Source organism: Phycodurus eques, chromosome 9, assembly GCF_024500275.1.
Source record: "Phycodurus eques isolate BA_2022a chromosome 9, UOR_Pequ_1.1, whole genome shotgun sequence".
Classification (NCBI taxonomy): Eukaryota; Metazoa; Chordata; class Actinopteri; order Syngnathiformes; family Syngnathidae; genus Phycodurus; species Phycodurus eques.
In genome coordinates this window covers 4593272-4612156 of record NC_084533.1, presented here as the reverse complement: position 1 = coordinate 4612156, position 18885 = coordinate 4593272, and the positions used below count along the sequence as shown (strand labels likewise).

Sequence of the window (18885 nt, the reverse complement as noted above, 5' to 3'; positions counted from 1 at the left end):
TGTTTTATCCAAAGCGACTGCATTATTTAGGTAGGTTAAGTATTTGTTGAACCACTGAGTTATAACTATTAACATAAATTCTTAAGAATACACAAACAGTACATATTCAATAATAAATGTATATAGTGGACGATTTTCCATTCATCCATTTTCTACCGCTTATCCGGGTCAGGTCGCGGGGGCAGTAGCTTTAGCAGGGACGCCCAGACTTCCCTCTCCCCAACCACTTCATCCAGCTCTTCCGGAGGGATCCCGAGGCGTTCCCAGGCCAGCTGAAGGACGTAGTCACTCCAGCGTGTCCTGGGTCGTCCCCGGGGTCTCCTCCCGGTGGGACGTGCCCGGAACACTTCAAAAGGGAGGGGTCCGGGAGGCATCCGAATCAGATGCCCCAGCCACCTCATCTGGCTCCTCTCAATGCGGAGGAGCAGCGGCTCTACTCTGAGATCCTCCCGGATGACCGAGCTTTTCACCCTATCTCTAAGGGAGAGCCCGGACACCCTGCGGAGGAAACTCATTTCGGCCTCTTGTATCCGGGATCTTGTTCTTTCGGTCACGACCCACAGCTCATGACCATAGGTGAGGGTAGGAACGAAGATCGACCGGTATATTGAGAGCTTCGCTTTTCGGCTTAGCTCCTTCTTTACCACAACGGACCGATACAAAGTCCACATCACTGCAGACGCTGCACCGATCCGTCTGTCGATTTCCCGTTTCTATTCTTCCCTCACTCGTGAACAAGACCCCAAGATACTTGAACTCCTCCACTTGGGGCAGGATCTCATCCCCGACCCGGAGAGGGCATGCCACCCTTTTCCGACTGAGGACCATGGTCTCAGATTTGGAGGTGTTGATTCTCATCCCAGCCGCTTCACACTCGGCTGCGAACTGCTCCAGTGAGAGTTGGAGCTCACGGCTTGATGAAGCCAACAGAACCACATCATCAGCAAAAAGCAGAGATGCAATACTGAGGCCACCAAACCGGACCCCCTCTTCGCCTTGGCTGCGCCTAGAAATTCTGTCCATAAAAGTTATGAACAGAATCGGCAACAAAGGGCAGCCTTGGCGGAGTCCAACCCTCACCGGGAACGAGTCCGACTTACTGCCGGATATGCGGACCAAACTCTGACTCCGGTCGTACAGGGACCGAACAGCCCGTATCAGAGGGTTCGGTACCCCATAGTCCTGAAGCACCCTCCACAGGACTCCCCGAGGGACACGGTCGAACGCCTTCTCCAAGTCCACAAAACACATGTAGACTGGTTGGGCGAACTCCCATGCACCCTCGAGGACCCAACCGAGGGTGTAGAGCTGGTCCACTGTTCCACGGCCAGGACGAAAACCACACTGCTCCTCCTGAATCTGAGATTCGACTTCCTGACGGACCCTCCTCTCCAGCACCCCTGAATAGACCTTACCAGGGAGGCTGAGCAGTGTGATCCCCCTGTAGTTGGAACACACCCTCCGGTCCCTCTTCTTAAAAAGGGGGACCACCACCCCAGTCTGCCAATCCAGAGGCACTGTCCCCGATGTCCACGCGATGTTGCAGAGGCGTGTCAACCAGGACAGCCCCACAACATCCAGAGCCTTTAGGAACTCCGGGCGAATCTCATCCACCCCCGGGGCCCTGCCACCGAGGAGCTTTTTAACTACCTCGGTGACCTCAAACCCAGAGATAGGAGAGCCCGCCTCAGAGAACCCACACTCTGCTTCCTCATGGGAAGGCGTGTCGGTGGAATTGAGGAGGTCTTCGAAGTATTCTCCCCACCGACTCACAACGTCCCGAGTCGAGGTCAGCATCACCCCATTCCCACTATACACAGTGTTGGTGGTGCACTGCTTTCCTCTCCTGAGACGTCGGATGGTGGACCAGAATTTCCTCGAAGCCGTCCGGAAGTCTTTCTCCATGGCCTCACCGAACTCCTCCCATACCCGAGTTTTTGCTTCAGCGACCACCAGAGCTGCATTCCGCTTGGCCACCCGGTACCCATCAGCTGCCTCAGGAGTCCCACAGGCCAAAAAGGCACAATAGGACTCCTTCTTCAACTTGACGGCCTCCCTCACCGTTGGTCCCTCACCATCCCTCACCGTTGGCAATCCCCGAACCAACGGGTTCGGGGATTGCCGCCACGACAGGCACCGACCACCTTACGGCCACAGCTCCGGTCGGCCGCCTCAGCAATGGAGGCGTGGAACATGGTCCACTCGGACTCGATGTCCCCAGCCTCCCCCGGAACATGAGCAAAGTTCTGTCGGAGGTGGGAGTTGAAACTCCTTCTGACAGGGGATTCTGCCAGACGTTCCCAGCAGACCCTCACAATACGTTTGGGCCTGCCACGTCGGACCGGCATCTTCCCCCACCATCGGAGCCAACTCACCACCAGGTGGTGATCAGTTGACAGCTCCGCCTCTCTTCACCCGAGTGTCCAAGACATGTGGCCGCAAGCCCAATGACACGACCACAAAGTCGATCATCGAACTGCGACCTAGGGTGTCCTGGTGCCAAGTGCACATGTGGACACCCTTATGCTTGAACATGGTGTTCGTTATGGACAATCCATGACGAACACAGAAGTTCAATAACAGAACACCGCTCGGGTTCTGATCGGGGGGGCCGTTCCTCCCAATCACGCCCTTCCAGGTCTCACTGTCATTGCCCACGTGAGCATTGAATTCCCCCAACAGAACAATGGAGTCCCCAGCGGGGGCGCTCTCCAGCACCCCCTCCAAGGACTCCAAAAAGGGTGGGTACTCTGAACTGCTGTTTGGTGCATAGGCAGAAACAACAGTCAGGACCCGTCCCCCCACCCGAAGGCGGAGGGAGGCTACCCTCTCGTCCACCCGGGGTGAACCCCAACGTACAGGTGCCGAGCAATAAGTATGGGGGCAATAAGTATACCCACACCTGCTCGGCGCCTCTCACCGTGGGCAACTCCAGAGTGGAAGAGAGTCCAACCCCTCTCGAGAGGACTGGTACCAGAGCCCAAGCTGTGTGTGGAGGCGGGTCCGACTATATCTAGTCGGAACTTCTCGACCTCACACACCAGCTCGGGCTCCTTCCCTGCCAGAGAGGTGCCATTCCACGTCCCTAGAGCCAGCTTCTGTAGCCGGGGATCGGATCGCCAAGGTCCCCGCCTTCGGCCACCGCCCAGCTCACACTGCACCCGACCCCTATGGCCCCTCCCACAGGTGGTGAGCCCATGGGAAGGGGGACCCATGTTACCCTTTCGGGCTGTGCCCGGCCGGGCCCCATGGGTGCAGGCCCGGCCACCAGGCGCTCGCCTTCGAGCCCCACCACCAAGCCTGGCTCCAGTGGGGGGCCCCGGTGACCCACGTCCGGCAAAGGGAAAACGAAGTCCATTGGTTGTCGTCATCATTAGGGGTCTTTGAGCCGTGCTTTGTCTGGTCCCTCACCTAGGACCTGTTTGTCATGGGTGACCCTGCCAGGGGCATTAATTCCCAGACAACTTAGCTCCTAGGATCACTGGGACACACAAACCCCTCCACCACGACAAGGTGACGGCTCAAGGAGGGGTGGACTATTTTGTGTTTTTCAAAATATATTTTGCTTTCTTAGTTTTGAAGGGAACCTAAATTTTATAATCACCTATTACTCTCGAGGTTCCATGCATGTTTGTTTTCGTGAAAGAACTACAATTATAACGTGTTAAAAGTCAACCAATTTATTCCTGACAGAGGAGTCTATACATTTTAGAGAGCTCTGGGTCAGCAGCTACGCTTATCCTAGCCTCAGCAGAGAAAGCGCAGACTGAACAAAGCTATCTGTTCTTGCCCCCGACTTATACAATGTTTGAAAGAGGAAGTATGGAATCGCTATCGTCTGATTGGTCCTTGGTCCCATCTGACGTCATCAGATGACAAATGATGGCCATTTGCCGCTGGCTCCAGACGCCGTCTCCACAGTCTTGCATCTCATGTTTACAGTGACTCCCCGCAGCCATTGTCTTCTCCGACATCTGTTCTTTGTGGCCTCCACATGCACCCTGCTGGGAGCTTTCTTGCAACACACTCCCACACCCTTATCTGATTTCCATTATATACTATACTGCAATAGACACCCTTGTTTACCCCCAGACTTGTCACACCCTGAAACTCTATATCACCTTCAATATACAATATTATACTAATAAGTTATTTATTTATTGCTTGCTTCACAACAGAACTCCATTCATATGGTGACAATGTAACCCAAATTAAAAAAAATATACAATACCAAAGAAGTTGGGGCGTTGTGTTAAACAAATAAAAGCAGAATACAATGATTTGCAAATCACCTTCAGCCTATATTCAATTGAATACACTACAAAGACAAGATATTTAATGTTCAAACTGATAACATTTATTGTTTTTAGCAAATAATCATTAACTTGGAATTTTATGGCTGCAACACATTCCAAAAAAGCTGGGACAGGGTCATACTTGGTAAATAAAGATGATTCTGATTCTGATGTTCACCACTGTGTTACATCACTTTTTCTTTGAACAACATTCAATAAACTTTTGGGAACTGAGGACACTAATTGTTGAAGCTTTGTAGGTGGAATTCTTTCTCATTCTTGCTTGATGTACACCTTCAGGTGTTCAACAGTCCGGGGTCTCCGCTGTCGTATTTTACGTTTCATAATGCGCCACACATTTTCAATGGGAGACAGGTCTGAACTGCAGGCCAATTTAGTACCCGCACTCTTTGACTATGAAGCCACACAGTTGTAACACGTGCAGAATGTGGTTTGGCATTGTCTTGCTGAAATAAGCAGGGGCGTCCGTGAAAAAGACGTTGGTTGGATGGCAGCATATGTTTCTCCAAAACCTGTATATACCTTTCAACATTAATGGTACCTTCACAGATGTGCAAGTTACCCATGCCATTGGCTCTAACACAGCCCCATACCATCACAGATGCTGGCTTTTGAACTTTGCGTCCATAACAGTCCGGATGGTTCCTTTCCTCTTTGGCCCGGAGGACACGACATCCACAATTTCCCAAAACAATTTGAAACGTGGACTCGTCGGAACACAGAACACTTTTCCACTTCGCATCAGTCCATCTTAGATGAGCTCGGGCCCAGAGAAGCCAGCGGCGTTGATAAATGGCTTTTGCTTTGCATAGTCGAGTTTCAAGTTGCACCAAGGGCTGTAGCGCCGAACTGTATTTACTGATATTGGTTTTCTGAAGTGTTCCTGAGCCCATGTGGTGATATCATTAAACATTGACGTTGGTTATTGATGCAGTGCTGAGGGATTGAAGGTCACGGACATTCAATGTTGGTTTTCGACCTTGCCGCTTAAATGCAATGATTTCTCCAGATTCTCGATGATGATGAAATCTCTAAATTCCTTGCAATTGGACGTTGAGGAACATTGTCCTTAAACTGTTCGACTATTTTCTCACGCACTTGTTCACAAAGAGGTGAACTTCGCCCCATCTTTGCTTGTGAATGACTGAGCAATTCAGGGAAGCTCCTTTTATACCCAATCATGGCACCCATCTGTTCCCAATTAGCCTGTTCACCTGTGGGATGTTCCAAACAGGTGTTTGATGAGCATTCCTCCTTTGCCACCTGTCCCAGCTTTTTTGGAACGTGCTGCAGCCATAAAATTTTAAGTTAATGATTACTTGCTAAAAACAATAAGGTTTATCAGTTTGAACATTAAATGTCTTTGTAGTGTTTTCAATTAAATATAGGTTGAACATGATTTGCAAATCATTGTATTCTGTTTTTAATTATGTTTAACACAACGTCCCAACTTCATTGGAATTGGGTTTGTAATATGGGCTGCTTGCTTTGCAGATGAAGAAAAAGTATCCAAAAAGAAGATAGCTTGTGGCTTCTAGAATTTGCGAGTCATACTCTGCAAATTTGGGGCAGCCACAATCTATCTTATCTAAGCATAGCTTGTCTGTGTTTCATAGACAGGACAAGGCCGTCATACCCCAGTGGCACGTATTTTAGCCAAAACAAGTGGGAGAAAAAAACACAGGGAAGAATCATTGAGTCAGGCGTGGAGACCTATTTTTTCACCTTTTATAGAGGTCACATTTTAACAAAGTCCTCTTAGATATTGAATCTGATCCAAGTCAGACTTTTGAGTGTCTCATCTAAATATGTTGATGATTTTTTTATCAAAAGGTTTTCATTTCATATAACTCTGTTGCCATGGCAACATGCTGTTCACCACACTTTTTGCCAAGAAAGCAAATAACGCCGTTTTGAGGGTCTAAACATGCAAAAAAGCACATGACTTTTTGCACACACATCAAGCTCAGACAAAATGTTAATATTTAATGTTTATCTTGCAATTTCAAAAACATGGCTCAGTAGCGGCCTCTACAAATTTTTAACAAAGCAGGCCCGCCTGCACGCTTCACCTAGGTCTACCAAAATTGGGAGGCATATGTAAAAAAATTTTTTTTGCACCAAATCCACCTCCTTATCATAGGAAATAGTTTGCACTTTGGCACTCTCCGACGCTTGGCATATTTTTAGGATTGAGCATGAGATCAGATTCTTTTAGTAGGCGCATTCTCACTGTTGTCTTGAGCTCTTAACTCGTAATAAGTCTGTGACATACTGTTTGATCGATTCTGACTTTTTGTCACCTGTTTCTGAAGATGTACATGTCGGTGTCAGTCTTTGTTGGTGTATTGTTCAAACTTTGCTATGACAGCATCAAACTTGTTTGTTTCTTATTCTGTGAAAACAAATGTGTTGAACATGTCCAGTGCACTACGGGCGGTGACTGTTCAAAACAATACTATCGTCGCCCTATCATCATGTTCGTGACTGATTGCCAATGTAAAGAGCTTAAAACCTTGTCTGAAAATGATCCAGTTTTCATCAACATTACCCAATAGTTTAAACTCCTCAGGCTGACAATGGCATTTATTATTTTTATTTCGTTTTAGCCTGGTACCATGTATGATATTTATTTTCAGTTTCTCCAACATAACATCCGGTCATAGACCTCATTGCCCCAGGCATGACTGACATCGAGGGGTAATAACAGCACACAGCATTCATTCATTTATTTTCCGTACCGCTTATCCTCACTAGGGTCACGGGCGTGCTGGAGCCTATCCCAGCTGACTCTAGGCAAGAGGCAGGGTACACCCTGAACTGGTCACCAGGCCAATCGCAGGGCACATATAAACAATCATTCACATTCACACTCACATTTACACCTACGAGCAATTTAGAGTCTTCAAGTAACCGACCATGCATGTTTTGGGGATGTGGGAAACCGGAGTACGCGGAGAAAACCCACGCAGCACGGGGAGAACATGCAAACTCCACACGGCGATCCCGGATTTGAACCCGAGTCCTCAGAACTGTGAGCCAGATGTGCTAACCAGTTACTCACCGTGCCCCCCCACATATCGATATAAAATAATGTTGCATAGAATCTACTCTGACGAGTACAATTTTTCCCCAAAATTATTCACATAAATATAAGAGTAATTGTAGCACATTACTACCCACCTTCGATTATAACACCACATGCAATTTATCCAGTCCATACCCAGTCCAATGAAGAAAATTAGCCAAACAGAGTGGCATATTGCCAGATATTTAAAAAAAATGGCAAAAAATTAAACAAAATTATATCACCACTTTTTATACATTTATTTGGCTATAAAGAGCATTTTTCCAGTGGTTTAGAGAGATCTTATTAGCAATTGCAATTTCCTACTTATGTAAAAGGATACTCATTCAATTATTAATAGTTGTGCAGAAAAAATATTCATTTAGGCCTAAATATATCTAAAATATCTTCCTATTTGAAACTATTTTATTGTAATGCTCAAATATTTTAAATGCAAACCGTTCAACAATAGAATAATAACAAAAACATTCAAAGTCTGTATTTAATTAGAATTTTGGATTATTGGTTTCATAGTCTTCTCTCTCTCATTTTATGTCAACTTTAAAATGTCTTATTGTCTTACCATTATCTCTGTTACGTTCCTTTGCAAGTCCTCATTTTCTTTGACCTTCAAAAAACTGGTAAAGAAAGCCTTCCTCGATCTGTCATATTCCAAATGAATGTTTTGAGTCTTTTCAATGCCAAGGATGATCTTTAAACAAACTTCGTTGTAGTTGGCAAACTGAGCATAAACCAGAGTAACTTTAGGGGCATTCCCACCACAGGAACCTTTGCAGAAACTTCCCTAGCTACCCTGGTAGATGAGAAGCTGTCCACGAATTTTACATTCATTACCCACCCACCATTTGTGAGAGGTGTCTGATGAGAGGAGCCTTTAGTGTGACAAAGTCCCCTAACCCTTGTTAGGGATAGAAGAAAAACGGCAGCAACGTGAACCTGTGTGCTCTCGTAGGCCCCCTGCAGTGTGGCTGCCACCGCCACTCAAAAGGAGGCTGATTACTACAGTGCGGAGGCAGAATCCTGTCTACCTCCCCTAACGCTTCAGCTGCCGTTTTATGCAATCACCAAAACTAAATATGTCACACGCAAATATTAAGCAATTAGTCTGACTATGCAAAATCAAAGTGCTTATTGCAAGTCTACAAGCCTGAAAAGATTGGAGACATGGAGACAGAATAGCCGTTTCCCAAAAGCCTCCTGTGTTTTAGTAAAGTCATTTTACCAATAGTGCTGTTGAACTGTGGTATTTCTACTTTTCTGATCGATTGTGCAGTCTGAAGTGAGGCTGGCTGCTTGCTGCCTCACTTCCCGTCTCACCCATGTATTTGAAGTGCACAAATTTAGCAATTTTAACAATGAAATCATGGTCATTACTGGACTCAAAAAGAAAATCAATGTAAAGTACAGACCACAGAATTAAAATGGAAAATTATTTTATGTAACCATTTTTTTTTCACATGCAGGCCTCCCTTGACCGCAGGTCCCCACCCCAAACATAACTACACACTGTTTATCCTTTTACTTTTTTTCAATTATTTCCTTTTTTCTCTCGCCAACAAATGCAACTCCAACCATCACTCCCTTGGTTTTGTTTTGTGTTTTGTTTTGTCTGGTAACTACCCCTTGTCCCATACTGTTCTGAACTTGTCTAACAGAAATGGAATGTTTGCATAAATGTGCAATAGAAAAAAAAATAAAACAAAAAGAAAGGGGAGAGGGAGTACAAATGGGGAGAGCAAGATTTGCTCAGAGAATTGTCATTTCACTGAACTCTTCATATTTCTTGTCACTGTGATTGGTGAGAGTGCAAATAGCTTTTATGCATTTTATCTGCGTACCTGATTGCTTAAGCTGACAGCCAGTTTGGTGAATGATACAGGATGAGGACAGTCAGCTCTCACTGAACACCTGGAGCCGGATGACTTCATCTACATGGAAACTGGGAGACCGGAATTTGGCTTTACATTGAACTAGGAATATAGAAGGAAGGAGACAAGGAAGTTAGACATTTCTTTACAAATTATGTAATTTAAAGAGACTAAAAAAATATTAGTTTTACAAATGTGACAGGGACAAGCACAATGTATCCCACTAGATATCATCCAAATGTTCATATGTAGGTACCAGAAAAGTGAGCTGTTCAGAGAAATTAATATATTTGTTGTACTGTCCCCCATGTAGCATCAATCTCCTCATAGGTCTGAACTATGATGTAGGAAGGAAAGCAGAAGCCTCTTTTTTAAGATAAAATCCAAGAATGGCGAAATTCTGCAAACACACAAATGAAGCATCCTAAAAGCATGTAGGGATTGTTTTAATGGTCTAATGAAAAGCAAAGTTAAAACTTTTGGGACACCAAAGGAACCCCATACCCATTTTTAAGAAAGGTGGAGGCAATATGATGATTTGGGGCTATTTTTCTATAGCTGGAAGTGTGGTCAAGGTGGAGTGATTATGAACAATTCCAAATACCAGTCAATTTTGCTGAACTATTTATGCTTCAGCGGCACGGTGGACGACTGGTTAGAGCGTCTGCCTCACAGTTATGAGGAGCGGGGTTCAATAACGTGGCCCCGCCTGTGTGGAGTTTGCATGTTCTCCCCGTGACTGCGTGGGTTTTCTCCGGGCACTCTGGTTTCCTCCCACATCCCAAAAACATGCATGGTAGGTTAATTGACAACTCTAAATTGCCCGTAGGTGTGAATGTGAGTGCGAATGGTTGTTTGTTTGTATGTGCCCTGCGATTGGCTGGCAACCAGTTTAGGATGTACCCCGCCTCCTGCCTGATGATAGCTAGGATAGGCTCCAGCACGCCCGCGACCCTGGTGAGGAGAAGCGGCTCAGAAAATGGATGGATATTTATGCTTCAACTAAAAAGCTGAAGGTCAAAAGGAATTTCACCCAGCATAAAATAACAAAAATATTATATCCATATCAATAAAACAATGGCTTCAACAGAAGTCAGGACATGCCATGCTGAAAGGCTCTTACCGAAAAAGACAGTCACAAGGTGCTTCAACTGTTAGGTGTTATACTAGCCATAGAATAAAATACATGCTATGAATTGTCGTATTAACCATGCGATAGAATTCTTGTTATCAATTCTTATGGTATTCACAGATTTAGTATTCAGTATGACATTGCTTACACTAGTGGCCCCACAGTAACCTTGAAACATTTTAGTTTGTGCAATATGGTTGCAGTGTGTGTCTTTGGACAAGTTGTTTACAGGATCTTGCAAAAGAAGGAGGCTGCAGAATGTTCTATTTGACAGCTACAGGAAAATAAGTCATCCACCAGAGAAACGGGGGAAGACAGCTGGTCAGGATGACCGGGAGCCAACTGAGACAAGCCAGCTGTGAGGAGGAACACCGCCCGCCCCGTACTTGTGTTGTAATCTACAAATTGTGGGGCGACCAGGGAAAGATGCGGCATTTTCTCTCCACCTGCAACGGAGACGCAAAGCTCGGCTTTAGGGAGAAGAGAAAACGCCCAGAATTCTGTCAACATATTTTTGCTGAACTTTTGAGAATTATAAACGGCTCAAAATTCGAACTGTGTGAGTTTCTTGATGTCAATAGTTTGTTTCCAGCTACCATTTATTATTTTGTGTTCTGACATCTGTCCTTTCAGCCCCACCCTATACTAAAACACCAATAATTTAAACAATCAGTAAAGTGGCACAAATTTCAGGCCTACATTTCAGCGCAAAATGTATTTTGATGCCTGCAACTCAAAAAACAATGACTGGCAATATTTTAATAAAAGCAGCAGAGGTATCTCAGGTCTTTCAAGTAACAGTGAACAGGCATATTAAAGGTCAGAGGACAAAGATGTTATGGAGTCAGTTAAAATTCATATTTGCATTGTTTATGTTATGTAATATATGCACGTCATTTGCAGCAGGTTGTTGAGTTGGAAAATGTATGTTTAATGTATACCAAATATTACTTCTGTTAGTTTATACAACATTCACATGATTTATTGTTCCATGTTGTGACTACTAGTTGTTTTTCAATAAAGATAAGTTGAATACAGCTGGACAAAGATAATTGTTTTGCTTTCCTTTTCTTCTCTGTCTTTCTAACTTCTGTATAACAGAAGTGATTTTTTTGGACTTCAATAAGGTGTGACAATTCGTAAGACGTACCTTTTCCACTCTTTGCAAAGACTTTTCTTTTTTCCTTGTAATAAAAACCAACAAAGACAAGATTGCGTCCTTACTTATTCTGTCAGAAAAATATTTGCCAAAACAGTTTGTGTCAGAAGTGGGATTCTAAGATTTATCGCCAATCCAGGGGACCCCGGGAGTGATTGATCATCCAGGACCAACGCACGAGTCCTGCCTTCACCCAAAGAATTAAGGATGGGGGTGCTGCCGGGGCTCTGGATGTCACCTCAGGATCCAAACGGACCTGTTGTCCCCCAAACAAAGAATTAAAGTAAAGAAAATTTTAATCCCTTGAAAATTGGAGCATTTGATCTGGTGTACTGTACTTGAAACAATCTTGCCTTTTTATTAAGTGGTATTGATAATTGCTCTCCCCACATTCATAAGGTTTGAGTCCTTAAAGTCCAGGTTATAAAGTCTCCAGGTTCGAGTCCGATGTGGTTAGAGGTTCAAGTCCTCTACAATTACCGGTTAGATTCCGACAGTAAGGGGTTCAGGTCCCCAGGTTAGAGTCCAATAATCAGGGGTTTGGGTCCCCAACAATTTCGAAGATGTTCGAATATTGTAAAAAGAGAAGCGCTTCTAACGGGTACTTGGAAATTGGGAAGAGTAAAAAAATTTAAAATAAAACAATTCCTGGCGTATACGTCTCTTGGGTTGTTTTGAGGAAGAAAAAAAATCAAGTTAAGGCTTTAGAAGAAATTGAGAAAAATGCCAAATGTTTGGAAATGTGTGACTGTTCGATTTAGATGTGAATTGGGACAGAAGCTTTCTGACTAAAGAAGGGCAAGTTACTGATAACTGTGTATCGCCTGTGGTCTAATCTGTCCGAGTTGGCCAAGGGGAGGATGTCAGGTTGCGGTCACGATCTGGGTTCCACAGTGGTCTCCGCAATTCAATCACCCTATGACTAAGATCAAGAAGAATGCAATCTGGAAGAAGAATCTGGACCAACAACACAACCGCCTCCTGCGACCCACAGCACGGCCCTCCACCTGCAGCACTTATGCGGTTACCTCCCATCCCCTCTTCTCACACAGCCTGCTGCAGTGTCACAACAAGAGCAGCCACCTCCCTCCTACACTGCCAGGCCTTGCGGGATGCACTCAATGACCGCCTCATGTACAACAAAGCACCGCTGAACCAGATTTGAGGAGGTTGAGGCTGGCGCTGAACATGGGAGTGTGCAGAAGATGCTTCCATTGTGGAAAGAAGGGACATTGGCTAGACAATGGATCAGAGACTGACCGAGGGGGGGGGGGGGGGGAATATATAAATAAATTAAACAAGGCTTTTGCACTCATGGAGGTGATTGCTGGTGGGGGACCCAGGTTGTCCGACCTCTGGCTGTCTTAATTGGTGATATACAGACACACACGCATCCAACATTGCTGTTTCTTTTTGTTATTTTTCTGTAATGAAGACGCGCTTAGCACTGATACCACTACTGATCTTAAGTTATTTATTTAATTTACAGTCACCACCAGACATTCATACACACACTTATGGAGTTAACGTATCCAACTATGATGTATAATTGACAAATCCGTTTGAATTAGAAATATGTCCTCCCCCTATCCAAAACCAGTCCAAATTGGCAGAATTAGCATTATATTTAGATCTTTCGGCTCTGTTGTTTATGTTCTATTTTTTTTTTCATGTTTTTCTTTTGTTGTCATGACAACAAAAGACGAGGGATAACAAAGATACATTAAAATTGAAGTACTTGAAATGTAGAATTATTACTTGTAATTGTCTGAGGATCTATTCCCCGTGTTAGATGTTGTAGATGTTTGCTCTGGGACCCAAGGTGTAGCAGTTTGGAACTGCTTGTATAAATCTACAGTAGACCGGGGATGGTGTAACTTGGCATGGGGCCTAAGAGAAAGTGATCGAGGAATCACCCGAAATGTAAGACGATTTGTAATTTTTCAAGGTTTCGAGTAAACTGCTGGATGTTTGGTCTGGGAAAATAATTAAAAAATTTGTCCAGTATTGGAGTCGAAACCCATTGAGCCAAATTCCGTCCGCTTTTTGGTTATCGAGAATGTTTTTTTGTTTTTTGCTAAAGTGAGCATGGATGGGACCATGTGTCACTTTATCAAAAAAGGGGTGAGTTTTGTCTGGAAGTGTTTGTTTCTGTTTTTTTATTTTGTCTTGTTTCGTGCTCTGGAGTACAAAGGTCGCATCACGTTGTCGCATTATTATTATGTTTCACACATAATTGATTGCCACAAAATCTGAATTTAGTCACTTAGAACCAATTCAACAGGCTGCAAACACAGCACCAATATTGGCATTATCATAGTGATACATATAATGATTGTTCTACAAACATTTAATGTCGATAATTTTGAACTCCTTATGGAACATTCACCTATTTGGGTTGACATATGAAGCGATATGATAGAGTGGTTTTCCACATGCGGTATACATATTACAAATTACAAGACTTGTAGACTATAGGTTGAAAAAGGAACACAGGGGCCTTACTGAAATTCTTAGCTGATACTGGCATGCAGTCAGCATAGATACATTTTAACTGTCATCTGAAAAACAACATTTCTAAATTTCAAAATCCCCCAACCCTCAGACGAAAAACCTTATAATGATACAGATGTTACGTTTGGGAATGACAAAGTATTGCAGGTCCTGGATCAGTAATTATGCTTAACTGACCGTGTCATTGGCATCCCTTGGACAAAAAATGCTGAGGCAGATTTTATCCAACAGAAGAAAGTCCTTCGATTGCCAGACTACTCAAATCCCTTCACTCGTTATTTACATGATCTCGTGTTGACACAGACACAGGCCTTCGGGGAAAGGAAAAGTACCTAGCTGGAGCTTTAATTCCACCCAAATTGGTGAGAGCAGGGGTGTCAAACTTATTTTTGTCACGGACCACATCGTAGCTATGACTTCCCTTGGCGGGCCGCTACGACTGTGAACCCATAAAAAAATTAAAGATAACCTCATAGACTAATTATATAAAGTATACACAACACAGTATACACAACACAATGAATAACCAGTTTTGAAATTAACACCATATAAAAACACATTTTTAACTATTACATTTCTTTTCAAAGGGGGATTGGTAACAAAAAAATGCTTGGAAATATCTCAATGGTATTGCACCGGAACACAATTCACAATTTTGATTTGCTTTTGCGGGCCACATAAAATGATGGGATGACCAATTTGACACCTCTGGTCTAGAGCATTTTCTAGAGCAAGACACTGATACCCCAAAATGCACCCCGGGCGCTTCAGCTGCCCCCTGCTCCAGTGTGTTCCACTAACATGTGTATGTGTTCACTGTGATGGGTTAAATGTAGAGAACAAATTTTGTGTGCATGCATGCATGTTCATGACAATAAAAGATGATGATTCTTCTTCTCAAAACACACTGCTTCGAAGTGATCAGCACAGAGTTTACAATGCTTGCTAACTGACTTTCCCTATCCACTGGTCACGTATTCCTTTTCAATTTCTCTTGTCACTGCCTGAACCCTTTGTACAACCAACTGTTTCACAATAAACCATTGTGAAATCGCTAAATCATACGACAACAAATATATAAGGACGGGAACAACAGCATGGAATATTAGCACACAACGCCGAATGAACAGGCTGTTTGGCTAGTGTTATGTCACACCGAAGACCAGAAGGCGCTAGATGCAAAAAAGCAGAAGGTGCATTCTGAATTATATTTATCGATTTACACACCCTTTCCAAAAAAAAATTAATATCATGGAAAAGTTTATTTATTTCCATAATTCCACTGTGAAGAAATCAGTCCAAATTTTGCAGGCCATGAATGTTTTAAACTTGAGTGTCACACACTAATCCGCTACTAAACTCAAAGGAGCTGCAGGTTTCCCCAGGTATCATTAAATCAATTTGGTTCAATTGTCTCAGTTGGGCTCAATACGTGGAAGACTGCAGACTTGACAACTGACCAGAAGACCATCATTGATACCCTTCATAGGATGTGTAAGGCACAAAGGTTCATAGCTTATGAGGCTGACTGTTCAGAGTGCTGTGTCCAAGCACATCATTGGAAAGTCTAGTGAAAGGACAAAATGTGGCAGAAGATGCACCAGCGACCGTGGGCTTCAGTGGATTATTAAATAAAGAAGATTTAAAAAAATAAAGCGAGATGCAGAAAGAGTGGAATGAGGTGAGAGTCACAGCTTCAAAAACCACCACATTCAGACGTGGCTACAACTGTCTGGTTCCTTGGGTCAACCCTGAGCCAACGTAGGAAGCGTCTCAACTGGGCCAAAGAGAAGGACTGGACTGTTGGCCAGTGGTCTGAGGTTCTCTTTTATGATGAAAGTAAAGCGTGGCTCTCATTCGGGAATCAAGGTCCAAGGGTTTGGAGAAAGACGGGTGAAAAACAGAACCCAAGCTGCTTGACGTCCAGTGTGAAATATCCAAAGTCAGTGATGATTTGGGGTGCAATGTCCACTGCAGGTGTTGGTAAACTCTGCTTTCTTAAATTCAAGGTCACTGCAACAGTCTATCAGAATGTTTTAGAAGAATTAATGATTCCTTCTGCTGAGGATCTGTATGGAAATGCAGATTTCATCTTCCAGCAGGACCTGGCCCCTGCCAATACCACCAGGACCAAAACCTGGTTTGATGCCCATCCCATCAAATCCTTGACTGGCCAGGCAACTCGCAGGATCTAAACCCCATTGAGAAGCTATGGGATATTATCAAGAGGAAAATGAGGGGCACCAGACCAAAAACAAAGAAGAACTGACAGCAAGCATTAAGGAAATCTGGGCTTCCATTCCTCCCAGGCAATGCCACAAGCTGATTGCCTCAATGCCATGTGCCTCGAGGCAGTGATAAAAGCAAAGGGATTCTCAACCAAGTATTGAAGATTAACATATTGTTTTGAAAGTTCCATATTTTGATTGATTTAATTTGACCGTAATTTTTAAAACTTTTTTTTTCTACAAAAACTGAGAAATTGTGATTTCTTCAGAGTATTCAGAGTATTCAATTTTTTTAAATTCCTCATTTCATGGGTTTTATGAGCTAGAAGCCCCAATTATTTATAAATAAACAAATAAATACTTGAAATTGTTTAAATTGTGGGCCCTGAATCTATAATCTATGAATGTTTAACTTTTTATTCACAATTCTCATCTTTTTGCATCTAAACACGACCACAAAGGATTTTAAATGAAATGAACACAATGTGCTTTAATTGTAGACTTGGGGGAAGATGGGCTTTGCATAGTTTCGTGAGGAAGTACAGTCTTTGATGTATTTCGTCGCCTGATGGGAGATGTTGGTTGACCAGGTGAGGTTGTTGATTTCACACTGTCCTGTGATGCCGAACCTCCTCCCTCTCGTTGTTGTCCTTGATCAGTCCGACAAGAGTTGTGTCGTCAGCAAATTTGACAATGGTACTGTTGTTGGGGTGAATGGGAGAGCAGTCGTATGTAAATACGCAGTGGAGCAGGGGGCTGAGGACACAACCCTGTGGTGTCCCAATGTTCAGGATGAGTGTGCGGGAGTTGTTTCTTATTCTGACATTTTGGGGTCTGTTACCGAGGAAGTCCATTATTCATGTGCACTGTGCGCTGCTGATGCCGAGGTTGCTTAGCTTTGTAACGTTTCTGGGGTAGAACTGTATGAAATGCAGAGCTGAAATTCACAAACAGAATCCTCACATACTGTAGGTGTTCTCCTTATTGAGGTGTGTGAGGGCTGTGTGAAGTACTGTGTTGATTGTGTCCTCTGTTGACCTGTTTGCAAACTGGTGAGGATCAAGATCATCGGAAAGAGCTTCCTTGATGTGAGACTGCATGGGTCTTTTCAGGCATTTAGGGCCATATTCTCCTGTTGGTGCATGTCTGTTGTTGTTTTTTTTAACCTATCCTATTCAGCTGCATGGTCTTGCAGAATGGTGGATCTGTATGCCTTTGTGCTGGAACAGTTTTGCTGTGCAACAGGAGTTTGAAGTACTCCCTCTGGTTATTTTTATATTTTTTAATTATTGTGATGTTTACTGAAAATGCACAGGCCCCAGGAGTCAAGACAAGAGAAAAAGTGAAATCTGAAAACCCACCAACCACCCTATTACTATCAGAATCAGAATCATCTTTATTTGCCAAGTATATCAAAAACACAAAAGGAATTTGTCTCCGGTAGTTGGAGCCGCTCTAGTATGACAACACACAGTCAATTGACAGAGAATACTTTTGGGACATAAAGACATTGAAAAAAACAGTCACTGCCCAATGAACGTAATCTGGTAATGCCGGTACAATTTTTTATTATTTTTTTCTTTTGACAATTGTGCAAAAAGATGAAGAATCCTCTAGCACTTAGAGCAGTTTGAATGACTAATAGAGCAATAGACCGGTGCAATGACCATAGTGCAAAGGGCGCCGAGACTTCAAGGAGTGTATGCAGTTTAAAGTGACTAGTAGCGTGATAATCTGGGACAATGTTGATTGTGCAAATGTTGCAGATCCTCCTCAGTCAGTGTGCAAGTGGGGCAGATGCTACTTTGGCATGAGTGGCCAGTATTGGTCAACAACAGATATGCAAATAGTGCAGCGTGGCGAGACTACGACAGTGAATGGACGAGTAATGTATAATTGGCCCGACAGAAATGTGACAACAAACTCGAGACAAAAAAATTGGCAGCATGTTGCAATGGAATTTTAGGTTAGCTGTTTAAGAAGTCGATGGCAAGAGGGAAGAAGCTGTTGGAATGTCTGCTAGGTCTAGTTTGCATTGATCTGTACCGCCTACTTGAGGGAAGAAGCCGGAAGAGCTGGTGACCAGGATGGGGAGTGTCCGAGAGGATTTTGCACACTCTTGTCTTAGTTCTGGCAGCGTACAAGTCACCAAGGGTGGGTAGGGGGTTACCAACAATCTTTTCAGCAGTTTTGATTGTCCGTTGCAGTCGGAGTTTGTCCTTTTTTGTAGCAGCACCGAACCAGACTGTGATGGAAGAACACAGGACTGATTCGATGACCGGTGTGTAGAACTGCCTCAGCAGCTCTTGTGGCTGGCCGTGCTTCCTCAGGAGCCGCAGGAAGTACCTCCTCTGCTGGGCCTTTTTGAGGATGGAGTTGATGTTGATCGCCCACTTCAGGTCCTGAGAAACTGTAATACCCAGGAACTTGAAGGTCTCGACAGTTGACACAAGGCAGCTGGACAGCGTGAGGGGCACCATGGCGAAGGATGCCTCCTGAAGAGTCCACGATCATCTCTACAGTCTTGAGCGTGTTCAGCTCCAGGTTGTGTCGGCCGCACCAGAGCCCCAGTCGCTCCAC

The 18885-nt window shown here is 44.0% G+C and overlaps 1 protein-coding gene across 1 annotated transcript in view; it reads right to left on the bottom strand.

Annotated features, from left to right (window-relative positions):
* The window catches only part of trappc11 (trafficking protein particle complex subunit 11), a 172304-nt gene that overhangs the window by 66952 nt on the left and 86467 nt on the right, over positions 1-18885 (bottom strand). Inside the window, 2 exon segments of the mRNA XM_061685194.1 lie at positions 9243-9305; positions 9307-9374. Coding sequence (XP_061541178.1) covers positions 9243-9305; positions 9307-9374 — 131 coding nt within the window.